The 16,402-nt window shown below is 45.2% G+C and overlaps 1 protein-coding gene across 4 annotated transcripts in view; it reads right to left on the bottom strand.

Annotated features, from left to right (window-relative positions):
* The window catches only part of LOC107215338 (excitatory amino acid transporter 4-like), a 36,923-nt gene that overhangs the window by 3,653 nt on the left and 16,868 nt on the right, over positions 1–16,402 (bottom strand). For 2 of the 4 annotated variants that reach the window (XM_015651439.3, XM_015651438.3), the window contains exons 3-11: positions 10,281–10,538; positions 9,295–9,432; positions 8,296–8,500; positions 7,397–7,439; positions 6,477–6,817; positions 4,078–4,311; positions 2,911–3,105; positions 2,353–2,487; positions 858–961 (exon numbers count right to left, since the gene is read on the bottom strand). In XM_015651439.3, coding sequence (XP_015506925.1) covers positions 858–961; positions 2,353–2,487; positions 2,911–3,105; positions 4,078–4,311; positions 6,477–6,817; positions 7,397–7,439; positions 8,296–8,500; positions 9,295–9,432; positions 10,281–10,494 — 1,609 coding nt within the window. In that variant the 5' untranslated portion in view covers positions 10,495–10,538. Of the gene's footprint in view, positions 1–594; positions 962–2,352; positions 2,488–2,910; positions 3,106–4,077; positions 4,312–6,476; positions 6,818–7,396; positions 7,440–8,295; positions 8,501–9,294; positions 9,433–10,280; positions 10,539–16,402 lie in introns of those variants that run through there. The other 2 variants (XM_019009146.2, XM_015651437.2) reach the window with 1 other exon arrangement.

Below are 16,402 nucleotides of genomic sequence, written 5' to 3'. Positions count from 1 at the left end.
AAACTTTGTGTTTCCCCTTCTGGTTTCAGCAGGATGAGAAGAGCTTGCTAAAGAGAAATGCAGTTAACTGGTTTTTGGCAAACCTTGTTAGAGGGGAGAACTTTTTCAAGACTGAATAATGGATATAATAATTTTTTAACTGTTCGCTTATTTTACAATCCTTTAGGATCTTCCACTGATGAGAAGCCTATTGACCCCTAGTGGTGCTACCAGCCATCTGTCCCTGCTGTATGATCCCACATTCCTTCAGGAGGTGGGTGACTAGTATCTGCAACCTAGTAGGTTGCCAGTGGAGCTCTCAGGAAGCATCAAGTGCATATCTTTGCAAACACCAGGAGTGTGAGCAAGGAGGTCAATGCTAAAAGCTTGTTTGGGTGAAGGTACTAAGTAAGTGAAGACTTTGCAGCTGTATCTTGCAGGACACAGTTACAGCAACATTTTGGTGCCAGTCGACTGATGGTGGTGCTCCTGAGTCACGTGGCTAATTAGTTCAGAAATAAAGGAGCCCCTAGTCCAGCTCCTTCACTGGGTCTTCCTTACTCAAGTCTAACTATTTGGCCTCATAAGAATGATTAAATCAAGCTTTCTTTGCAGTTTAATTTTCTCCTCTTTAATGCCAGTCAGAGAGAAATAGGGGAGCAACAGGATTAGGGAAGACTGCATGTGGCAGAGGTCATAGAAAAGTGTCTTTGTCCTCCACTCTGGACTTCTGTCTCAAGTTTTCGCTTTTTACAGCATTAATTTGCGCTCTGCTGCCTGATTTCACAGCGCTGTCTCCCTCCTGGAGTGCCTGTGGGTGTCATTCTGTGGGCAAACCAGGTGGGAGAGCTGTTCTTTCTCCTCTGTCCCAGATTTACCAAGTTCGCAGTCTTGCGCATCCAGCTCATGCCGGGAGAGATGCTCCACAATGCCAGCCCCAAGAGAATCCCCCAGGACGTTGGTAGTTGTTCTAAGGCGGTCCCTGAAAAATCAAAGAGAAAAACGAAATACAGTTTCAGAGTAGCAGCTAAGGGGATGAAGATTATTTTAAGAAATATCATCAGTGAAACTTTTTCTACTTTCTAATTTATTCTAATAATGGATACTTCAATGCTGACAGGAAAATGACTCCCAGAGAGCCTTCCTTGATTGACATCCTTGAGCTCAAGCTTCACATTCATTCCTGTTTTACTGCACTTCCAGTTTCTTACTGAAAAGTTTTGGACTTGACACCAATGAAGAGGAAGGCTGCTTTGTTTCTATATGGACACTGTCCTTTCCAAAGGCCTTGCTGCGGATGACCTCACCACATCTGTTTCACTTAAGTTGCATTTTGTTTTACAGAAAGTGCTGAAATTCTGGTGCAAACCTATGACAGCACTGCTGTGGACACAGATTTCCTCAGCATGGACAGCATGCACTAAGACAAGACACAAGGTTCTTTGTGAAAAATAGCACATCTAAAAGATGCTTTGCAATGAGATATTCTTTACAACCACAACAGTATGTCAGAGCCACAGAAGCTGCCACCAGTCCAGCACCCCATCAGATCCTTCAGTGGTAACAGTGGCACCTGATTGAAATAATCTACTCTGAGTAAGCACAAGAAGTAACCTGACTTATTAGGAGCTTTTCCCAACAAAGTCTGTTCTTATGCACAATCCACAGGAGAAGTGAAGGTGTTCTGCAAATCTGTTTCCAACTGGTCAGCCATGGCTGGGAGCAGATTTTGGCTGTTATGGCTACAAACCAACAATACAAGATACAGAACAGAGGAAATATTGACAGTGTATCCATCTATCAGGATTTTGGTGTTTGAGAAGACAGAGAGGTGGGACTGTGCACAAATGCATTCTTCAATCTGGTTCCTAAGAGCACTCCTATAAAATCACTTGTCCCAAGTGATTTTATTTAAAAGGGAAAGAAAGCTGCAATGTAGCAGTGTGGCTAACTGCACCCATGTAAACACTCTTCAACTTTGTACAGCCCAATCTCATCCCTCTTTCAGTGTTTGGTAACCCAGAACTATCATTCTTTTGTGTGGATTTGCTTATTATTGGCACAACCTTTTCCTATGACTCTGCAGATAATTTCTGTGCGCATTTTCAATAAAGCAAATGGAGGACATTCTGTTTGGTCACCAGGCTGATCAGCAAGTGACGTCTGATGCCTTGAGTCACTGAAGCACATGGCGAAGACTCCAGCATGGGCAGAGAGGGCTGCTGTGAAAAGGTCTCAGGAATACAGGCGTGTTTTCAGCTTAACTGTACAGCTTAGTGAGCCTGTTTTTAGCAGACATCAGAAATACAGATAAGGTCTGTAAGCACTGGCAGGAATGCACAGCAGTGCATGCCTGCTGAGCAGGGAACTTACAGAAACCAGTCCACAGCGATGATCAGTGTAATGTCTTCAGTAGGCAGCCCCACTGATGTCAGCACTATAACCATTGTCACCAGTCCTGCCTGGGGAATACCTGCGGCTCCAATGCTGGCTGCTGTGGCAGTGATGCTGGAGGGAACGGGAAAGCAGAGCTATCAGCAAAGGGAAGAAAAGAGTTGGTTGCATTTGCAGAAATGTCAGGAAGCAGCTCAAACTCATCATTATTTTGGCAGCCTTTCTGCCCTGATCACCAAGAGGGATGGTGACACACAAGACATCAAGACAATACCAGGCTGCCCCTGCCAGACACCCCCTCATAACAGACTGCACACCACAGCTTTTCCTAAGACCTGGACATGCAAGAACGGCTCAAGTGGAGCCTCAAATACACGGTGTCCACATGTGCTTTGACCCCTGGAGCTGTAGTACAAGCCTTTCCCATACTTTTTTCCATATTGTCTCTTCTGAGCAAAAGAGGAACGTGATCACACCTCAGATAAAACAACATAACTGAAACCCTTTCTGTAGTCTCAAAACTCTTTCAAAAGTCACCTTATTGTGATGATTTGCCCAAAGTCAAGTTCATAGTTGTTGACTTGTGCAATGAAGATGGCTGCAAGGGCCTCATACAGAGCAGTGCCGTCCATGTTAATTGTGGCTCCCACAGGCAGCACAAACCTCGTGATGCGCCTGTCCACACCATTGTTTTCTTCCAGGCACCTGAAGGTTATGGGCAGAGTTGCTGAGCTGAAAGGAATTTACAAAACCACATGAATTGCCTGTATGCTGACTTTGGAAGAAGGACTAAGCCTCTGCCTGGTTTTTGACCTTACCCACCTGCTTTTTCACCCTGCCACGTGAGCCAGAGGCCAGAAGCTGCTAGGAGAAAGAACAGTCTAAGCAAAGCTTCCTCAGATATGATGCACACTGCAGTTGCACATTCTGACATGTCTTTTCTCAGGGGGTTGGGACAGTGGCTGTATAACCCTGAGGCTGATGATGCTGGTATAGCACCAAAAGAAGGAGGATTCAGGGTAATAGGGCAGAGCCTCAAGACCAGAATTCCTTTTTCTGCTGTTAAAAAACTTGAGCCCTTCCTCATCCCTCTCAGTCCATAAGACAAGAATCACATATGTTTGAGAATATATCTTGCAGGGAAAGCAAAGAACTGTTTCTGAAAGAGAACGTGAGCAGGAAAAATGTTACGTGTTATGGTATGAGAATTTATGTGGAAGAGCCTGCTATGTGCTTGCCAGGACATAAATATAACAAGAAACATAGCACTTAGTGAGACAACAGTTACCTACCATCCCTTGTTTTGGCTGTGTGACATGGCAGAGTCAAATTTCACTCTCCTGGGAGAGACGGATGTGAAAATGTGTGCACGTACATGTGTGAGAGGTATGTGCATGTGGAATAATGCTGTGATTCAGCAGGATATTTGTCCTGAGCTCAGCATTTCAGTGGTAAGCAAAGTCAACCTCATGTTCTGTCAGGAGGTATATGGGCCATTCAGTGATGGTCAGAGCTAGTCATGTGAGTAGGGTTCCTGAGCACGACAGAGGGAACCTTTCCACTCCCAAATGAGTTTGTCTGGTTCACTGCAAAAAGCCACTAGTGCTAGAAATTGTGAGACCACAGTGCTGCATTGAGAGCAATGGAGTGCTAAGATGTAGTATCTCTGTCAGCCCAAAACCCACTCCTACATAGCCATCATACCTGGAGGAGGTGCCCAGGGCTGTGATGAGAGCCTGCAGGAGCCCTGCAATGAACACCCAGGGGTTTCGGTGAGTGACAATGAAGTACAGCAGGGGCAAGATGCAAAGGGCATGAATGAGGAGTCCAACGATAACAGTGAGCGTGTACATCCCCAGCTGGCCTCCCATCACTGCCAGGTCATCCATCTCCAGGATTTTGCCCGCAATTAAAAACATGATCCCAACTGGAGCATACCTGTGACAGAAACACAAGGCTGATGGTCAGGACTGGCTCCCACACTTTCACACCAGCTTTAAGACATGCTGTCTGTGTTAAATAAGTCAGCATACCATAAGTGCTCACTGCGTCTAATCACTGTATTTTACTACTGGTTTCTTTCCTAGAAACCTGGAGAGAGCTGGGATTTGTTCATCCCATGGTCAAAAATCAGCTCTTGGTGCATGCCTGGGGACCTGAGCACTCTGTTTTGCACACAGCATGGGCAGTGGTGGTTTCCTCCTCGTTTTGGGTTTTCTACATTTCTACAACACTCTTTGTAGAATTGATAAGGAAGGTTATGTAGAGAAACCTTCAGAGTTCCTTCCTTTCCCAATAGAGCTTGGGCTGACAGTATTTTTTTTCTCCTGAGAGGCACAGGAAAGTACAGGAGAAACAGGGAATCAGGGAGTAAAAGCAAGAGTGTTCTATAGGCTCTGGGATATCACCCTTGCTGTCTTCAGATGCTCACATTTAGGGAATATGAATATCTAGGGATTCCAGATATGGCGAAACAAGCACTGGGCACATCAACACCTGTAAAAGCAGCCATGGCTCATATAAAACCCCATTTTGAGGTACCTATCTTCTCCATTTCTCGTGCCTTTTCCCTCCCCTCCATAACAATGCAGCTGACAAGCAGCAGTGAGGCTCCACAGAAAAGAAGACGTAAGTCAGATATGGAGAGAATCATGGGTACTAATATAATAATTGGACCAAAGAAAATTCCAGCTCTGTGGCCACACCTCTAAGGGCTGGGCCTCTGCAGCTCAAGAGCTCACATGCAACTCATGCACAAGGCTCAGAGATCTACATGCCAAACTCCAGCTTAGCCTGGGAGGTTTGGAAAAGTTTCAGGAAAGGATTTAATAAATATTTCATTTCCTCTGACCTTCCTGTTAGAACACATCCTTGGCTGCAGCCAGTGACCAGATCTCCCCAGGAAAAACACGCTCCTGGGAGATGATCTGCAAGTCTGTGGCTACAGGAAGGCATGCACAGGCAGTGTCCAAGTGTAACCAATGTTCTATACATAAACACCCTGCCTTCCTTCATCTAAAGGGAGGTTTAAGGAGGGGTGTTGAAGGTCTCTGTAGTAGTATGCAGGTCTGCTTGTTGCACTGTGTTCATGCTCCTGCTTCTGTGCCCTCAGGCAAGTCTTACCTGTTCTTAGGAAAGCAAAGCCCCAAGTTCTGGTTCAGACATGGAGTAAAACATCCTGGGGGAGTGGGGTGTCCCAACATCTGCTATTGGCTCAGGGATATTCTTCCCCTTTGTGCCTTTTTGTGTAAGGCCTGTCCTGCTGTGCTCAGGATTTTGCTCTGAGATACAAGACGGTGACTTAAAAGACCAAGGAAAAGAAGCTGGAGGGATCTAAAATGGGAGAGGGTGTCAGGCTGACAAATTTCTTCCCTGTCAGACATTTGAATGTATTCTGCCAGACCTTCATCTATCCTCTTTTGCAGTACCTGACAAAATTTGAGCCTTAACAGGGTAAAAAGCTTAAATCACAGTATTTTGTAAAATGCTACCTTCTAGAGTAGACTTGTCTCAGCCTTGTTTGTCTGGACCATGTGTCATAGGTAGCCTTGCACAGAAAGCAATGAGTAGCTGAGCTCCAGGGAAGTCATGATCTGGGAAACCTCAAACTGAGAGGCAGTAACTTTGAGCTGATCCTCAACCCAGCTCAGCTCTCAGAGCTACTGCATTACTGCAAACAGCTGCCACACTGAAAGCAGGAAAGGGGCAAAGGGTTACTGTGATTCATAGCTAAGTCAGACTCCTGGAACACAGCTGGAAGGAAAGCCTTTGGTGAGAAAGCCTCACACCCTACTCCTGTTGGTAAGACTAAGAGATCTTCCACTCCAGCTCTCTGGTCTTCCAAGGATGTTTCCAGAAGCCTCAAGAAAAGCAAGTCCTGGTGTACCTGATATTTCTAAGGTAAAAACAAAAAGAACAGGAAATGAAATGTGAACAAATATCCCATCCAGACTTTTCCCTCCAGCTTGATGGAGCCAAAATAGAGCTGTGCCCATCTGCTTTTCCTGTCTTGTGCATGAAATCCTTAAAGCTACCCCACTTCTCATCATGTCAATGGAAACTGCACCTGCAGACCTCCTGCTCCAACCGGCCGTGCTCCTCACCAGATGATAATGGCCACCAGCCTCATGATGGCTTCGTTGAGGCAGTTAAAGAACTCCCGCAGGGCCCGTCCCTTCTGCTTCATGCTGCCGATCATCAAACCGAAGCACATGGAGAACACTACCAGTCCCAGCGCATTCACCCCATTGGCTGAGCCTGGGATGGGAATGATTTCTTCAAAGGTCAGCACCTCGGAGATGGTTCCCAGGGCATGAGTGACATTCTCCATGATACTGGTGAAATTCTCAGGTACAGGGATCTGAGTGGTTGTCACACCTGCTGTGACATTGCTGCTGTGGAGGATGGTTCTGGTGAAGACCCTGGTGCTGTACTGAGTCTTGTACTGAAAAGACACAGATTATCAAATGCACTCACAGGCCCTAGTTCAGATGATCAGAACACATGCTAGGCTCTTACATCCCTTCTTAAAGTAAGGAGAGTACTGCAAGTTGCTGCTGACCGGTGTGGGAAACTTGCTTTGCCTGTTCTCAAGGTCCCCAGTGTAGTGCTTTCACCAGAAAGTTCAGAGAGTTCATAGAGCAGAACATCAAAATAGACCATTAGAGGATCTCATATCACGAGGACTGAGATATTCTGGGTTCTCTGATAACCCTTTGTGCTGCTATGAAAGGCATTAGCAAAAGAGACAGATTCTTGAAGAATCTATTCCATATCACTGCCAGTTCAAGCCTGCTACCTGAGATCATGCAAACCCTTCCTGCCTCTCTGGGATGGGATGGAGGTTGAAGCTCCCATGTACAGACATTTTGAAAAGTTTGCATGGGGGATGCTATAATACAGACTAAAATCTGCAATGCCTCCTGCAGCAGTCAGACCTGGGGAATAAAGTGCTATTCCATCCCTCAGAGAAGTAGATAGGACCATGGTCCAGGGCACAAGGCACAAAGATGAGATTTCATACCTGTTTGAAGCAAGCTTCTACCAGGTTGGGCGGGAACATATTCCTGCAGTAGATAAAACAAGGAAAGCATTATTGTTCTGTTGAACTAGGAGGAAAACACGGACTTCCTGGCCAACTTCTTTGTCCTGGAGCAGTGTCTGAGGTCACAACTTTCACAATGTCCACTTAAGCCCTTTCAGTCTGACTGACAAAAGAAGAGAATATGCTCATCTGGACCCAGCACCTCTTGCAACTTGTCAGACTTCCACTGCATGTTTTCAGACTCTAGAAGGTTATTCAAGTATGTGGAAAGAGATGCCCTGGGATGAAGGTATGTTGTAAAACCATCATCAAACACAACTGAACCTTGAAACAATACCATACTACAATGTTTAATACTTGCTTTAATACCTTGCTCTCAGCCTCATCTCTACAGCTGTCATGTGAGCTTTCTATTTTTCTGTACCTCAAAAATATGGCATTATGCCACTTGAGATGGTACAGCCTTACAATTCATTGAGTAAGGTCACAGCAAGGGAAGAAAAGGCAATGTCTTGGGAACCATTTCCTTGATTCCTTTTGGTCATTGAAGATGAATATTTGGACTAACCTTTGCCATGTGAATTTCTGAAAGGCAGGTAGCCATTGATGGTTTTCATTACTTGTTTTGTTGAGCACACCATGACCTCTTACATTAATACCTCTGGAGAAGGAGTGAATTCCAAGCCAAGCACTCAGTCTTGGAGTGGCAAAGCCAGTTAGCTAGACTAAGCTAGAAGTAGTAGGCTTGCCAAGACTCAGCCATTAACCTTTTTCCCAAAGACGGTATGCCTAAAGCTGTGATATTTCAAAAGGACACTCCATGGAGGAATGTAATCTCACTGATATAGTCTCAACATGAGACCATTTTGTTTACCTACCTCACCAAGTCCATGAAGGCATCTGTGGTCTGCACTTGCTCAATTCTGCCTTCTCGGTGAAGTTTGTCCTTAGATCCCTTTCCTGGGTGTATGATGATCACCATGAAGATGCCGATGAAGACAGCTATGATTGTGGTCACCATGTAGTAGATGATAGCCCGCATCCCCATCTTCCCTGAGACTCTGCTATCCAGTGAAGCCATTCCTGGGGTGTCACACAGAGAGACAAGGTGAGGAAGCCTATCATCTTAAACAGAAAGGGAAAGATTGAGGAAGATTCAAAAGGTGCAAGGCACCTGCATGAGCTGGACAGGGAGCTAGGGTCTCTAGGAAGCACAGCCTACAGGGAACAGAATTTGGAGTTTAGAGTGATGATGTTATGGAAAAATATGGCTTGTGGTCATGAAGAAGCATAGTACTGGTAGATCTTAGTCTGCATTTGGGAATGTAGCAATTTTCTTTTAAAGCCCTCAGAAGGGAAATAATCCCCTCCTAGTACATTGGGCCTTTCAGTCCCTAATGGTGGAATGTTTCAGCAAGTGGAACACCTTGCAGTCCCTTCTGCTGTCTGAAAGCTTGGCTGTCTGTCATGTCTTCTTTGAGGATCTGGGTGAGACAAGTCCTCCAGCTGGTGATCAACTTCAACCCTTTTGGACTGACACAAATTAGCCTCCTCTAGGCTGGAGGAAACCTGAAGTTGACTTGGGCAACAAACTTGGAGACATTTGAAGCTATGTAGGATTAAATCCTGGTTAGTGCCCAAGTGCTGGGCATTGGAACCACTGCATTGTTCTCCTCACTCTTCTAAGAAAGCACAAGTCTTCTGCTTCTCTGCACCACTACTGAGCCAGCAGGGGTTTCAGTGTGGATCATGTTCACTGTGTCTGTAGATTCATGCTTGTTACTACTAGCCAAGCTAATCCAAGCACCTCCAGTTGGTCACCCAAACAGCTTTGCTGGCCATTGTCTTGGCTGAAAGCAGCAAAAAGCACTTCTTACCTGTAATCAAGCTAGAGACAATGAGAGGAAGAACCAGCATCTGAAGCATACGCATCAGCAGCTCGCCAGGGAAGGAGAAATACTTGATCTGGCGATAGGTCAGCTGGTAGGGCCGGAGGGAGAAGGCCAGGATAATCCCTGTGGATCAGCAAGGGATGAGAATGGAAGTGGGACAGTGTGATCCAGTGGTTTGTCCCTCACTCCTACAATGTGGCATTTCTCTTTCTCACCTATTCTCAGTTCCTCCTCTTCCCATAGGAACAAATACTCATTTTCTAAAAGGCTGTGACCCAGTTTTTATGATATGCTCTCTCTCCCTCTGACATATTTATGTGCAGAAGAGCCTTGTGTGAAACCACAGGTCTCTTTGTTCCTTGTCTGTTCTGCTCTTCTAGAGTCTGTTCCCAGGAGGCTCATGAATACAAAATGCTGTGATGAGAGATATGATCTCCCAGACTAAAATAAGTGTGACTACACAGTTCAGATTCTTTGTCTACCCATCTCTTAAAGCTGAGTTCAGCCAGTTAGAGACATATAGCCTGGATCAAAAGCTAGGGACAACCTGCTATCTGCTAAGCAGATTTGGTGTGCATTGCATCACGGCCATTTGCAGCAGTTCTGGTCCTGTCAGGCTAAAGCTGTGGGACAAATCTGAAAAGCCCTTGTGCCTTCAGCTGCACTCACAAGGTGCCTCTGAAGAAACTTAGATGATTTGTATAAGGATTGGTTGAGTACAACCATCAAACTCTTTCTATTGTAGACTGTTTCTATACTGCAGCTAGAAAGGATCAACAAGGACTCCCTCCCACATATACACTGTCTGTTGGGTCTCTTGATCTTGCACACATGATGTGGACACCACCTTGAGCTGTCAGCTCATCAGCTTCACCTCCTCAGTCAAACTACCATGATAAAATAAAATCTTTTTAAAATAAACATTTCTCCATATTTATAAATGGTGCCTGGTGTTGCCACCATCTCCATACCTAGTAGGACCGCAGCAATGGTGAAGAGGACAAAGGCATTTCTCCTGAAGAAGCTTTTAGCACTTTCAGCAGTGATGCTGTGCATCCGCTTCTTGGCCCGTGCCGCCCGCTTCTGCACAGCCTGCCGGAACCGCTGCACCCGGCTGTCGGCGTGGAGCCGCTTGGCTGCATCCTCGTTGAGGAACAGGCTGTTGACGTGGCTCTGCTCGCTCATGGTCAGGACAGCTGCTTAGTCCTCCAGGCACAGCTCTGCCTATGCTGAGCAGGGAGAAGTACAGGCAGGAAAGCATAAGATGTGGCACATCTTGCTTTCATCTTTAGGTCATTTCCCTGGGGCCTGCTTACAAAGGTTTATTCAAAGGTGATTAATGAGTTCCTCTGACCACTTTCAAGGAGCAGACCTTGGGGAAGGGTATCTAAAGGTCTGCCAGGCTCTTGTCACTACTGCTTTGGTGCCTCTAGAGAAGCTCTGGCCTCTATAGCACCCAGCCTGCACTGAGGAGTGGCTTATGTTGGCCTGGGCAGCCAGAGAGGGCTCTATAGCCACCCAGGCTTGTTCTTAGGAGTTTGATCACTTTGGAATGGAATTTATTTTTATCACCTGGCAACAAACCCCTTTCCCATTCACAGACTCTTCCAAACAAAACCAAGCAGCAAACAACTTTGTCTAATGCACCTCCAAGGTGGACAGGCCCATACCACAACAACTTCCGCCATCACAGTGAGTGGTGCTGGCTGTTTCTGTTTCTGCCTTCCATGGAGCCTGAGGACAATTCTTTATTTACCGACTTTCCTTTGAAACACAACAGTAGTATCAAGTAGTATCTCTTGTCAAACTCTGCTAATGGGATTAACCTGATGTTCTGTCTTCATAAATACTAAGACTGAAATCAAACCTACTCCAAAGAGATAAATAAAGAACCAGTTCTGCTCCATTACCAATTAGCTGCAAGGCCTGGACAGTCTACTGTACTTTATCTGTTTCATTTTTACTGTTATTTCCATATTCCTCAGAACAAAAGAACAAGGAGGCTACACAGGCAAATCAGTCCCTTCTAGAGTCAGAAGGCACCAGCCACCCACCAGTTCACATAATGAGGAAGATTATTGCCTTACTATGTAGGTGTCATTTTCCTTCTGTCACTGTGCCTTGACAGAGGGAAGGTCTGAAAATTATTCTTGTTCCCAGGAGTTTGCAAACCTAAATTAAGCCAAAGAAGAACAAAGTCACCTTAGCACATCAGCAAGTGCTGGAAGACCTTTTTTGGTGTTCCAAGTCAAATAAGAGCTAGTCCATTTGTAATCCTAAATTTAAATCAAAGAAACCCTCACAAATGAAACTATATTCTCTATAAATTACACACCTAGTATCTTCCATTTGGACCCAGATAAATGCCTATCATGAACTGAAGACATTGCCTTAAAGAGGAACTGTTTCATGTTACAAGAATGCAAGGTTATGTGCACAGTAGGTGGAGAAAAACCTCCATTCTGAGAGAAGGTTTGTTTGCATAGATGCTAATGCCTTCATGTGGTTCAGAACAGCAGACACACCTGAGGTGGCCCAGCCAAGTCACTCTAAGCCCCCCCAAGGCTAAGCTGCACAAAGGCCACTGGCAAAGATGATGGGTATTTGCTGCAGGAACCTTGCAGTGCTGCTGTGGTCATCCCAGCTTCCACATCAGCAAACAGCATTCCATGGATTTTGAGACAGTTATTCCAACTTGATCAAGCAGTCCATTCCTTACTTTACCACCCCACTTTTATCTGTTGACAGAGACAATACACACCAGACGTAATGAAGTGAAAGACAAAGTGAAAACTTTGCCTGTTTTCCTTCTTTTCACTGCCAGTCCTGCTTTTCACAACTACACATGAGAAAAAGGAACTGCAAGATTCTTCAAGTTTATTGAGATTGTGCCTCCTGAACCTGGCAGTAGGTTTAGAAACTATGAATTCAATCCCCTTGTGTTCCACGATAAACTTGTATCATTTATAGCCTTCCAGATACAGAGTTGAACAAATTACCTGGAACAGGTGACACAGGAACACACCCTGATGGGTTTGAATGTCTCCAGAGGGAGACTACATGACCTGTCTGGGCAACTGTTCCAGTCATCTGCCACCCTCAATGTGAAGAAGTGCCACCTCATGCTGAGGTGGAACATTTTGTGGTTTAGTTTCAGGCCATTACTCCTTGCCTTGTTGCTTGGGCATTCAAATGCTTCCTAATGTCCAGCCTGATTGTCCCCTGGAATGACTTTGGGCCATTCCTAGTTGTGCTGCCTGTGGATCTCAGAGAGAATAGTCCAGAACCTCCCTCTCCACATTCCCTCTTGAGTAAGTTGCAGAAATCAGTGCTTCCCAACCTTCATTTCTCTGAAGGAGACAAACCCAGAGCACTCAGCTGCTCCTTGTAGAACATGCCTTCCAGCTCTTCAGAAGAAAGTTCACCCTCCATTCCCTTCCTCTGGACATGTTTGAGGACCTTCACATCCTTTTTCAATGTTGGGGCCCAGCCTTGCATACAGTGCTCCACATGAGGCTGCAGCAATGCTCACTACTATGGGATAATCCCCTCTCTGGACCTGATGGTCATGCTATGTGTCATGTCTTCAGCATGCAATTTGCCCTCTCAGCTGCCTGGGCACACTGCTCACTTCTCTTGGGCCTGTGGCCAATCTGCACCCCCAGGTCCCTCTCTGCTCTTCAGCCACTCCTCTCCCAGTTTAGACTTGTACTCAGTGTTACTCTCTCCCAGCTGCAGAAAATAGCACTTGGACCACTTCCATTTCATGACTGAGATAGTCCAATGTTCCAATTCACCAAAATTCTCCTTTGAGGCCTCTTGTTCCTCAGGGAAATCAACGACACCTCCCAGTTTGATATTGCTAGCAAGCTTGCTAATGGGATATTCAATTCCTGCATCTGGATCATGGATCAAAATACTGAACAGTACTGGCCCCAGTGTTAAGCCCCAAGGACACTACCTGTGACCACTTACCAGCCAGACACAGCCCCATTCACTACAACCATTCAAGTCCTGCGATCCATCTGGCTCTTCACACACCACAACTCGCCCCTCCCACAGCTGGACAACTGTCATGTTTGGACGCTTTGAGAGGCAGTTCAAAAGCCTCACTAAAAGTCAGGAAAACTGCATGTAGCACCTTCCCTTCATCAACTTGGGGTGTGACCTCATCCTAGAAAGAAATCAAACTGGTTAAAGAGGACTTTTCCTCTGTGAACCCATGTTGAAGATTGCATTATTCTTCAAATGCATTTCAGGAGTATTCAGTAGGACCTTCTCTATAATTTTTCTGGAAATTGAGGTTAGACTCACAGGTCTTTGTGTAGTTCTTTGTGTCTTCCCTCACACCATTTTATGGATTACAACAATATTGGCTCACTTCCCAATCATCAGGGAAGCCATGTGGCTGCCTACAGTAGAACAGATTGCTGCCCAAGGCAATCACTTCTAAAAGAAAAACCACCATAAAAACTTTCACACCCCAGATACTCTTTTTCTTACTCCCAAACCACTCTTCATCAAATGACCCAGCACACATTGGTAATGTGAAGTGCTGGCTTATTTTGATGTGGAAAGCTCCAAGCAGTTTAGTGATGTCAAAAGTCACATTGATGGCTCTAAAATCACCCACCACAGACTTTCTACGCACAAACCAAAGAGGCGGGGATTTGATTTTAGACGGGCAGGGTTAAAGTGAGAGGCGTGGCTTTAAGTCCCGGGAAGAGTGGATTCCACCCCTCTGCCTTGGGGGCTGTGCCCTATAAACCCGGGAAAAGTTGCTCCACCCCCAAGTCTCTCATGGGGTGTCAGCCCAAGGTGTTCTGCCCTTCTTGTGTTGCTATTCATTGTATTCTGCTGCATTAACCCTCCTATTGTACCCTTACTGGTTTGTGCCCCATGGGCTTCTCCCTTGCTTTGTTCCTGTTAGACCCAGACCCTAAACTCCACCTTTTCTCTACCCCATAAAACCCACCACCCTGCCTCTGTTCGGGGCTCTCCATCTCTGGTTTATGCTGGGTTAATTCCTGTGTTGGTGACACCCCAATAAATGGATTCCCGAGTCTAACCAAATGGAGACCCATCTTGTTGATTTCCCACATCAGTCACCAGTGGCTGAACCCTCCCTGGACATGATGCTGTTGCAACATGTGATGCAACACCCAAGGAGATTTCCTACATGGGGGGAGGAGTGCAATAGAGCTTAAGGACTTAGAAAGAGCTAGAAAACAGGGAATCTTTGAATCAACTGCAGTGCATCTCTTCCAGCCTGTACTGGACATTGAAGAACATCTGTGGTCTTTATCTTTTGTCTCTGTTAAAGCAGCCAACATCAGAAAAGCCAAAATCAGAAAAGCATCCAGTGTGCAGCATCTTCCTGTGAGCATATTTTAGAGACAGAGAGTATTAAAATTCTAGTTGAAAGGAGATAGGAGATAGCCATGGCACACTCCGAGTGCTGGAGGGCCAAATGTGGGAGCATCAGGACAGGTTTGCATCCCCTTTTCACAAACTGTGTCATTTTGGTCCCATGAAGTTCCACACTTTTACACTGAGAGTAAAATATTGTACAAAGCAGAGAAACTTCTTGAAATAGTATCTTGAATGTAATCTTTCACTACAGGCTCTATAAAGACAAACAGCCTCCCACATTTTGGCCACGCCCCTCTCCCAGAGAAAAGACCAGCTTGTTTAAATGGAGAACTAGGGAGAGCAGAAATAAAAAGCAATCTTCAAATGTATCTAGTTGAAGGAAAACCCACATCAGTAAGGATATCAGTGTCAGATCATTCAGGGTTTAAAAAAACTTTTGTCAAGGATCATGTATGAAAGGTTTTTAAAGCAATGGATACGAAAGGGAATGAAAGGGGAGTTCCCTGTTTCATCATCACTTGTGGTGACAGGCTGCCAACAGAGATTTCAGTTGTGAGGTCCAAAAAGAAAGTGTGTGGAGGGTTGAGCTGTTCATCTACTCACAAGTGACAGGAAGAATGATCTGCTCTATGCAAAAATGAAAAGCAGTAAACACAGTAAGAAAAGCTCTTAATTCCAGTGACTCACAAAGAAACAGGAAATACCACAAAAAAGTACAGACTGACAAAAGAAAGTACTAGGAATTATTTGGGAGACATTAGGGGACAAAGAAGAAAATATTCTATCCCTGAGAGTATGAGTTCCTCCTAGTAGTTGATACAGTGCTGTGTTTGAAATTTAGGGTGAGAGCATGTAACAAGAGCAATCTTGGACTGTATAGTGATAAAGTGAAAATGCCAAGACATGAATCGCACTTGTGGGAATGATACAGCTTTCACATGGCAACATTAAATGCTTGAAACGGTTGAGATTTTTTTCTATAGTATTTCTATAGTATTATATAGTATTTTTTTTATAGTATTTAGAAACCCATATACACATCTTAAATATTGCTACATCACAACAACAAAAACGAAAATGAAATTATTTGGGCAAATTTCAGGTTGCTTGCTGAAGAAATTTTGCATTTAAGTGAGATTCTAGGAAAGCATCTATGAAAGTCTTCAATGACTTACTTTCTTTGTTGTGCAGGCTCAGCTTCAGAAAAAACACAGCCAGTCTGACATCATCACTGAAATTTTCCTGCATTCAGTTATTCAAACATCAAGAGGCAGGCTGTAAGTATTTAAAAAAATTTCTTCATGTGCTGCCAAGTTTTGTACTATCTGTATGAAGACAGTTTGCATCCATGGGAGCCCACAAGCAAGCTCCCCCTGAGCTGTGCATATTTCAGGCTATCAGCAGAGGTGAAGTGCACACTTTCCTCAGAAATGCACTGGTCTTGAATCCAGTCTGTCCACTGGGCAGGCAGGTCTTAAGTCTATGTGTTCCATGGTGCTGAGGAGCCCTGCAGAGCCTGTGGGTGTGGTGCCTGTCACTGGACAGTGTTGGCATGATGCAGAGCCCAGTGCTGTGGCAGTAGGGCTGCATCTGAGGCAGGATCTGGGGGAGCTGAAGGAGATAGGTTGTATCTGCATATGTAGATCTACACAGCATATAGATCTGCAGAGAGAGCACAGCTCCACATGGAAAACATCGTCCAAGAGGTCAGGGCAGTGGT

The sequence above is a fragment of the Parus major genome, chromosome 28 (assembly GCF_001522545.3).
Source record: "Parus major isolate Abel chromosome 28, Parus_major1.1, whole genome shotgun sequence".
NCBI classification, from domain to species: Eukaryota; Metazoa; Chordata; class Aves; order Passeriformes; family Paridae; genus Parus; species Parus major.
Note: the sequence above shows the minus strand (reverse complement) of the source record. Positions and strands in the feature narration are given on the sequence as shown.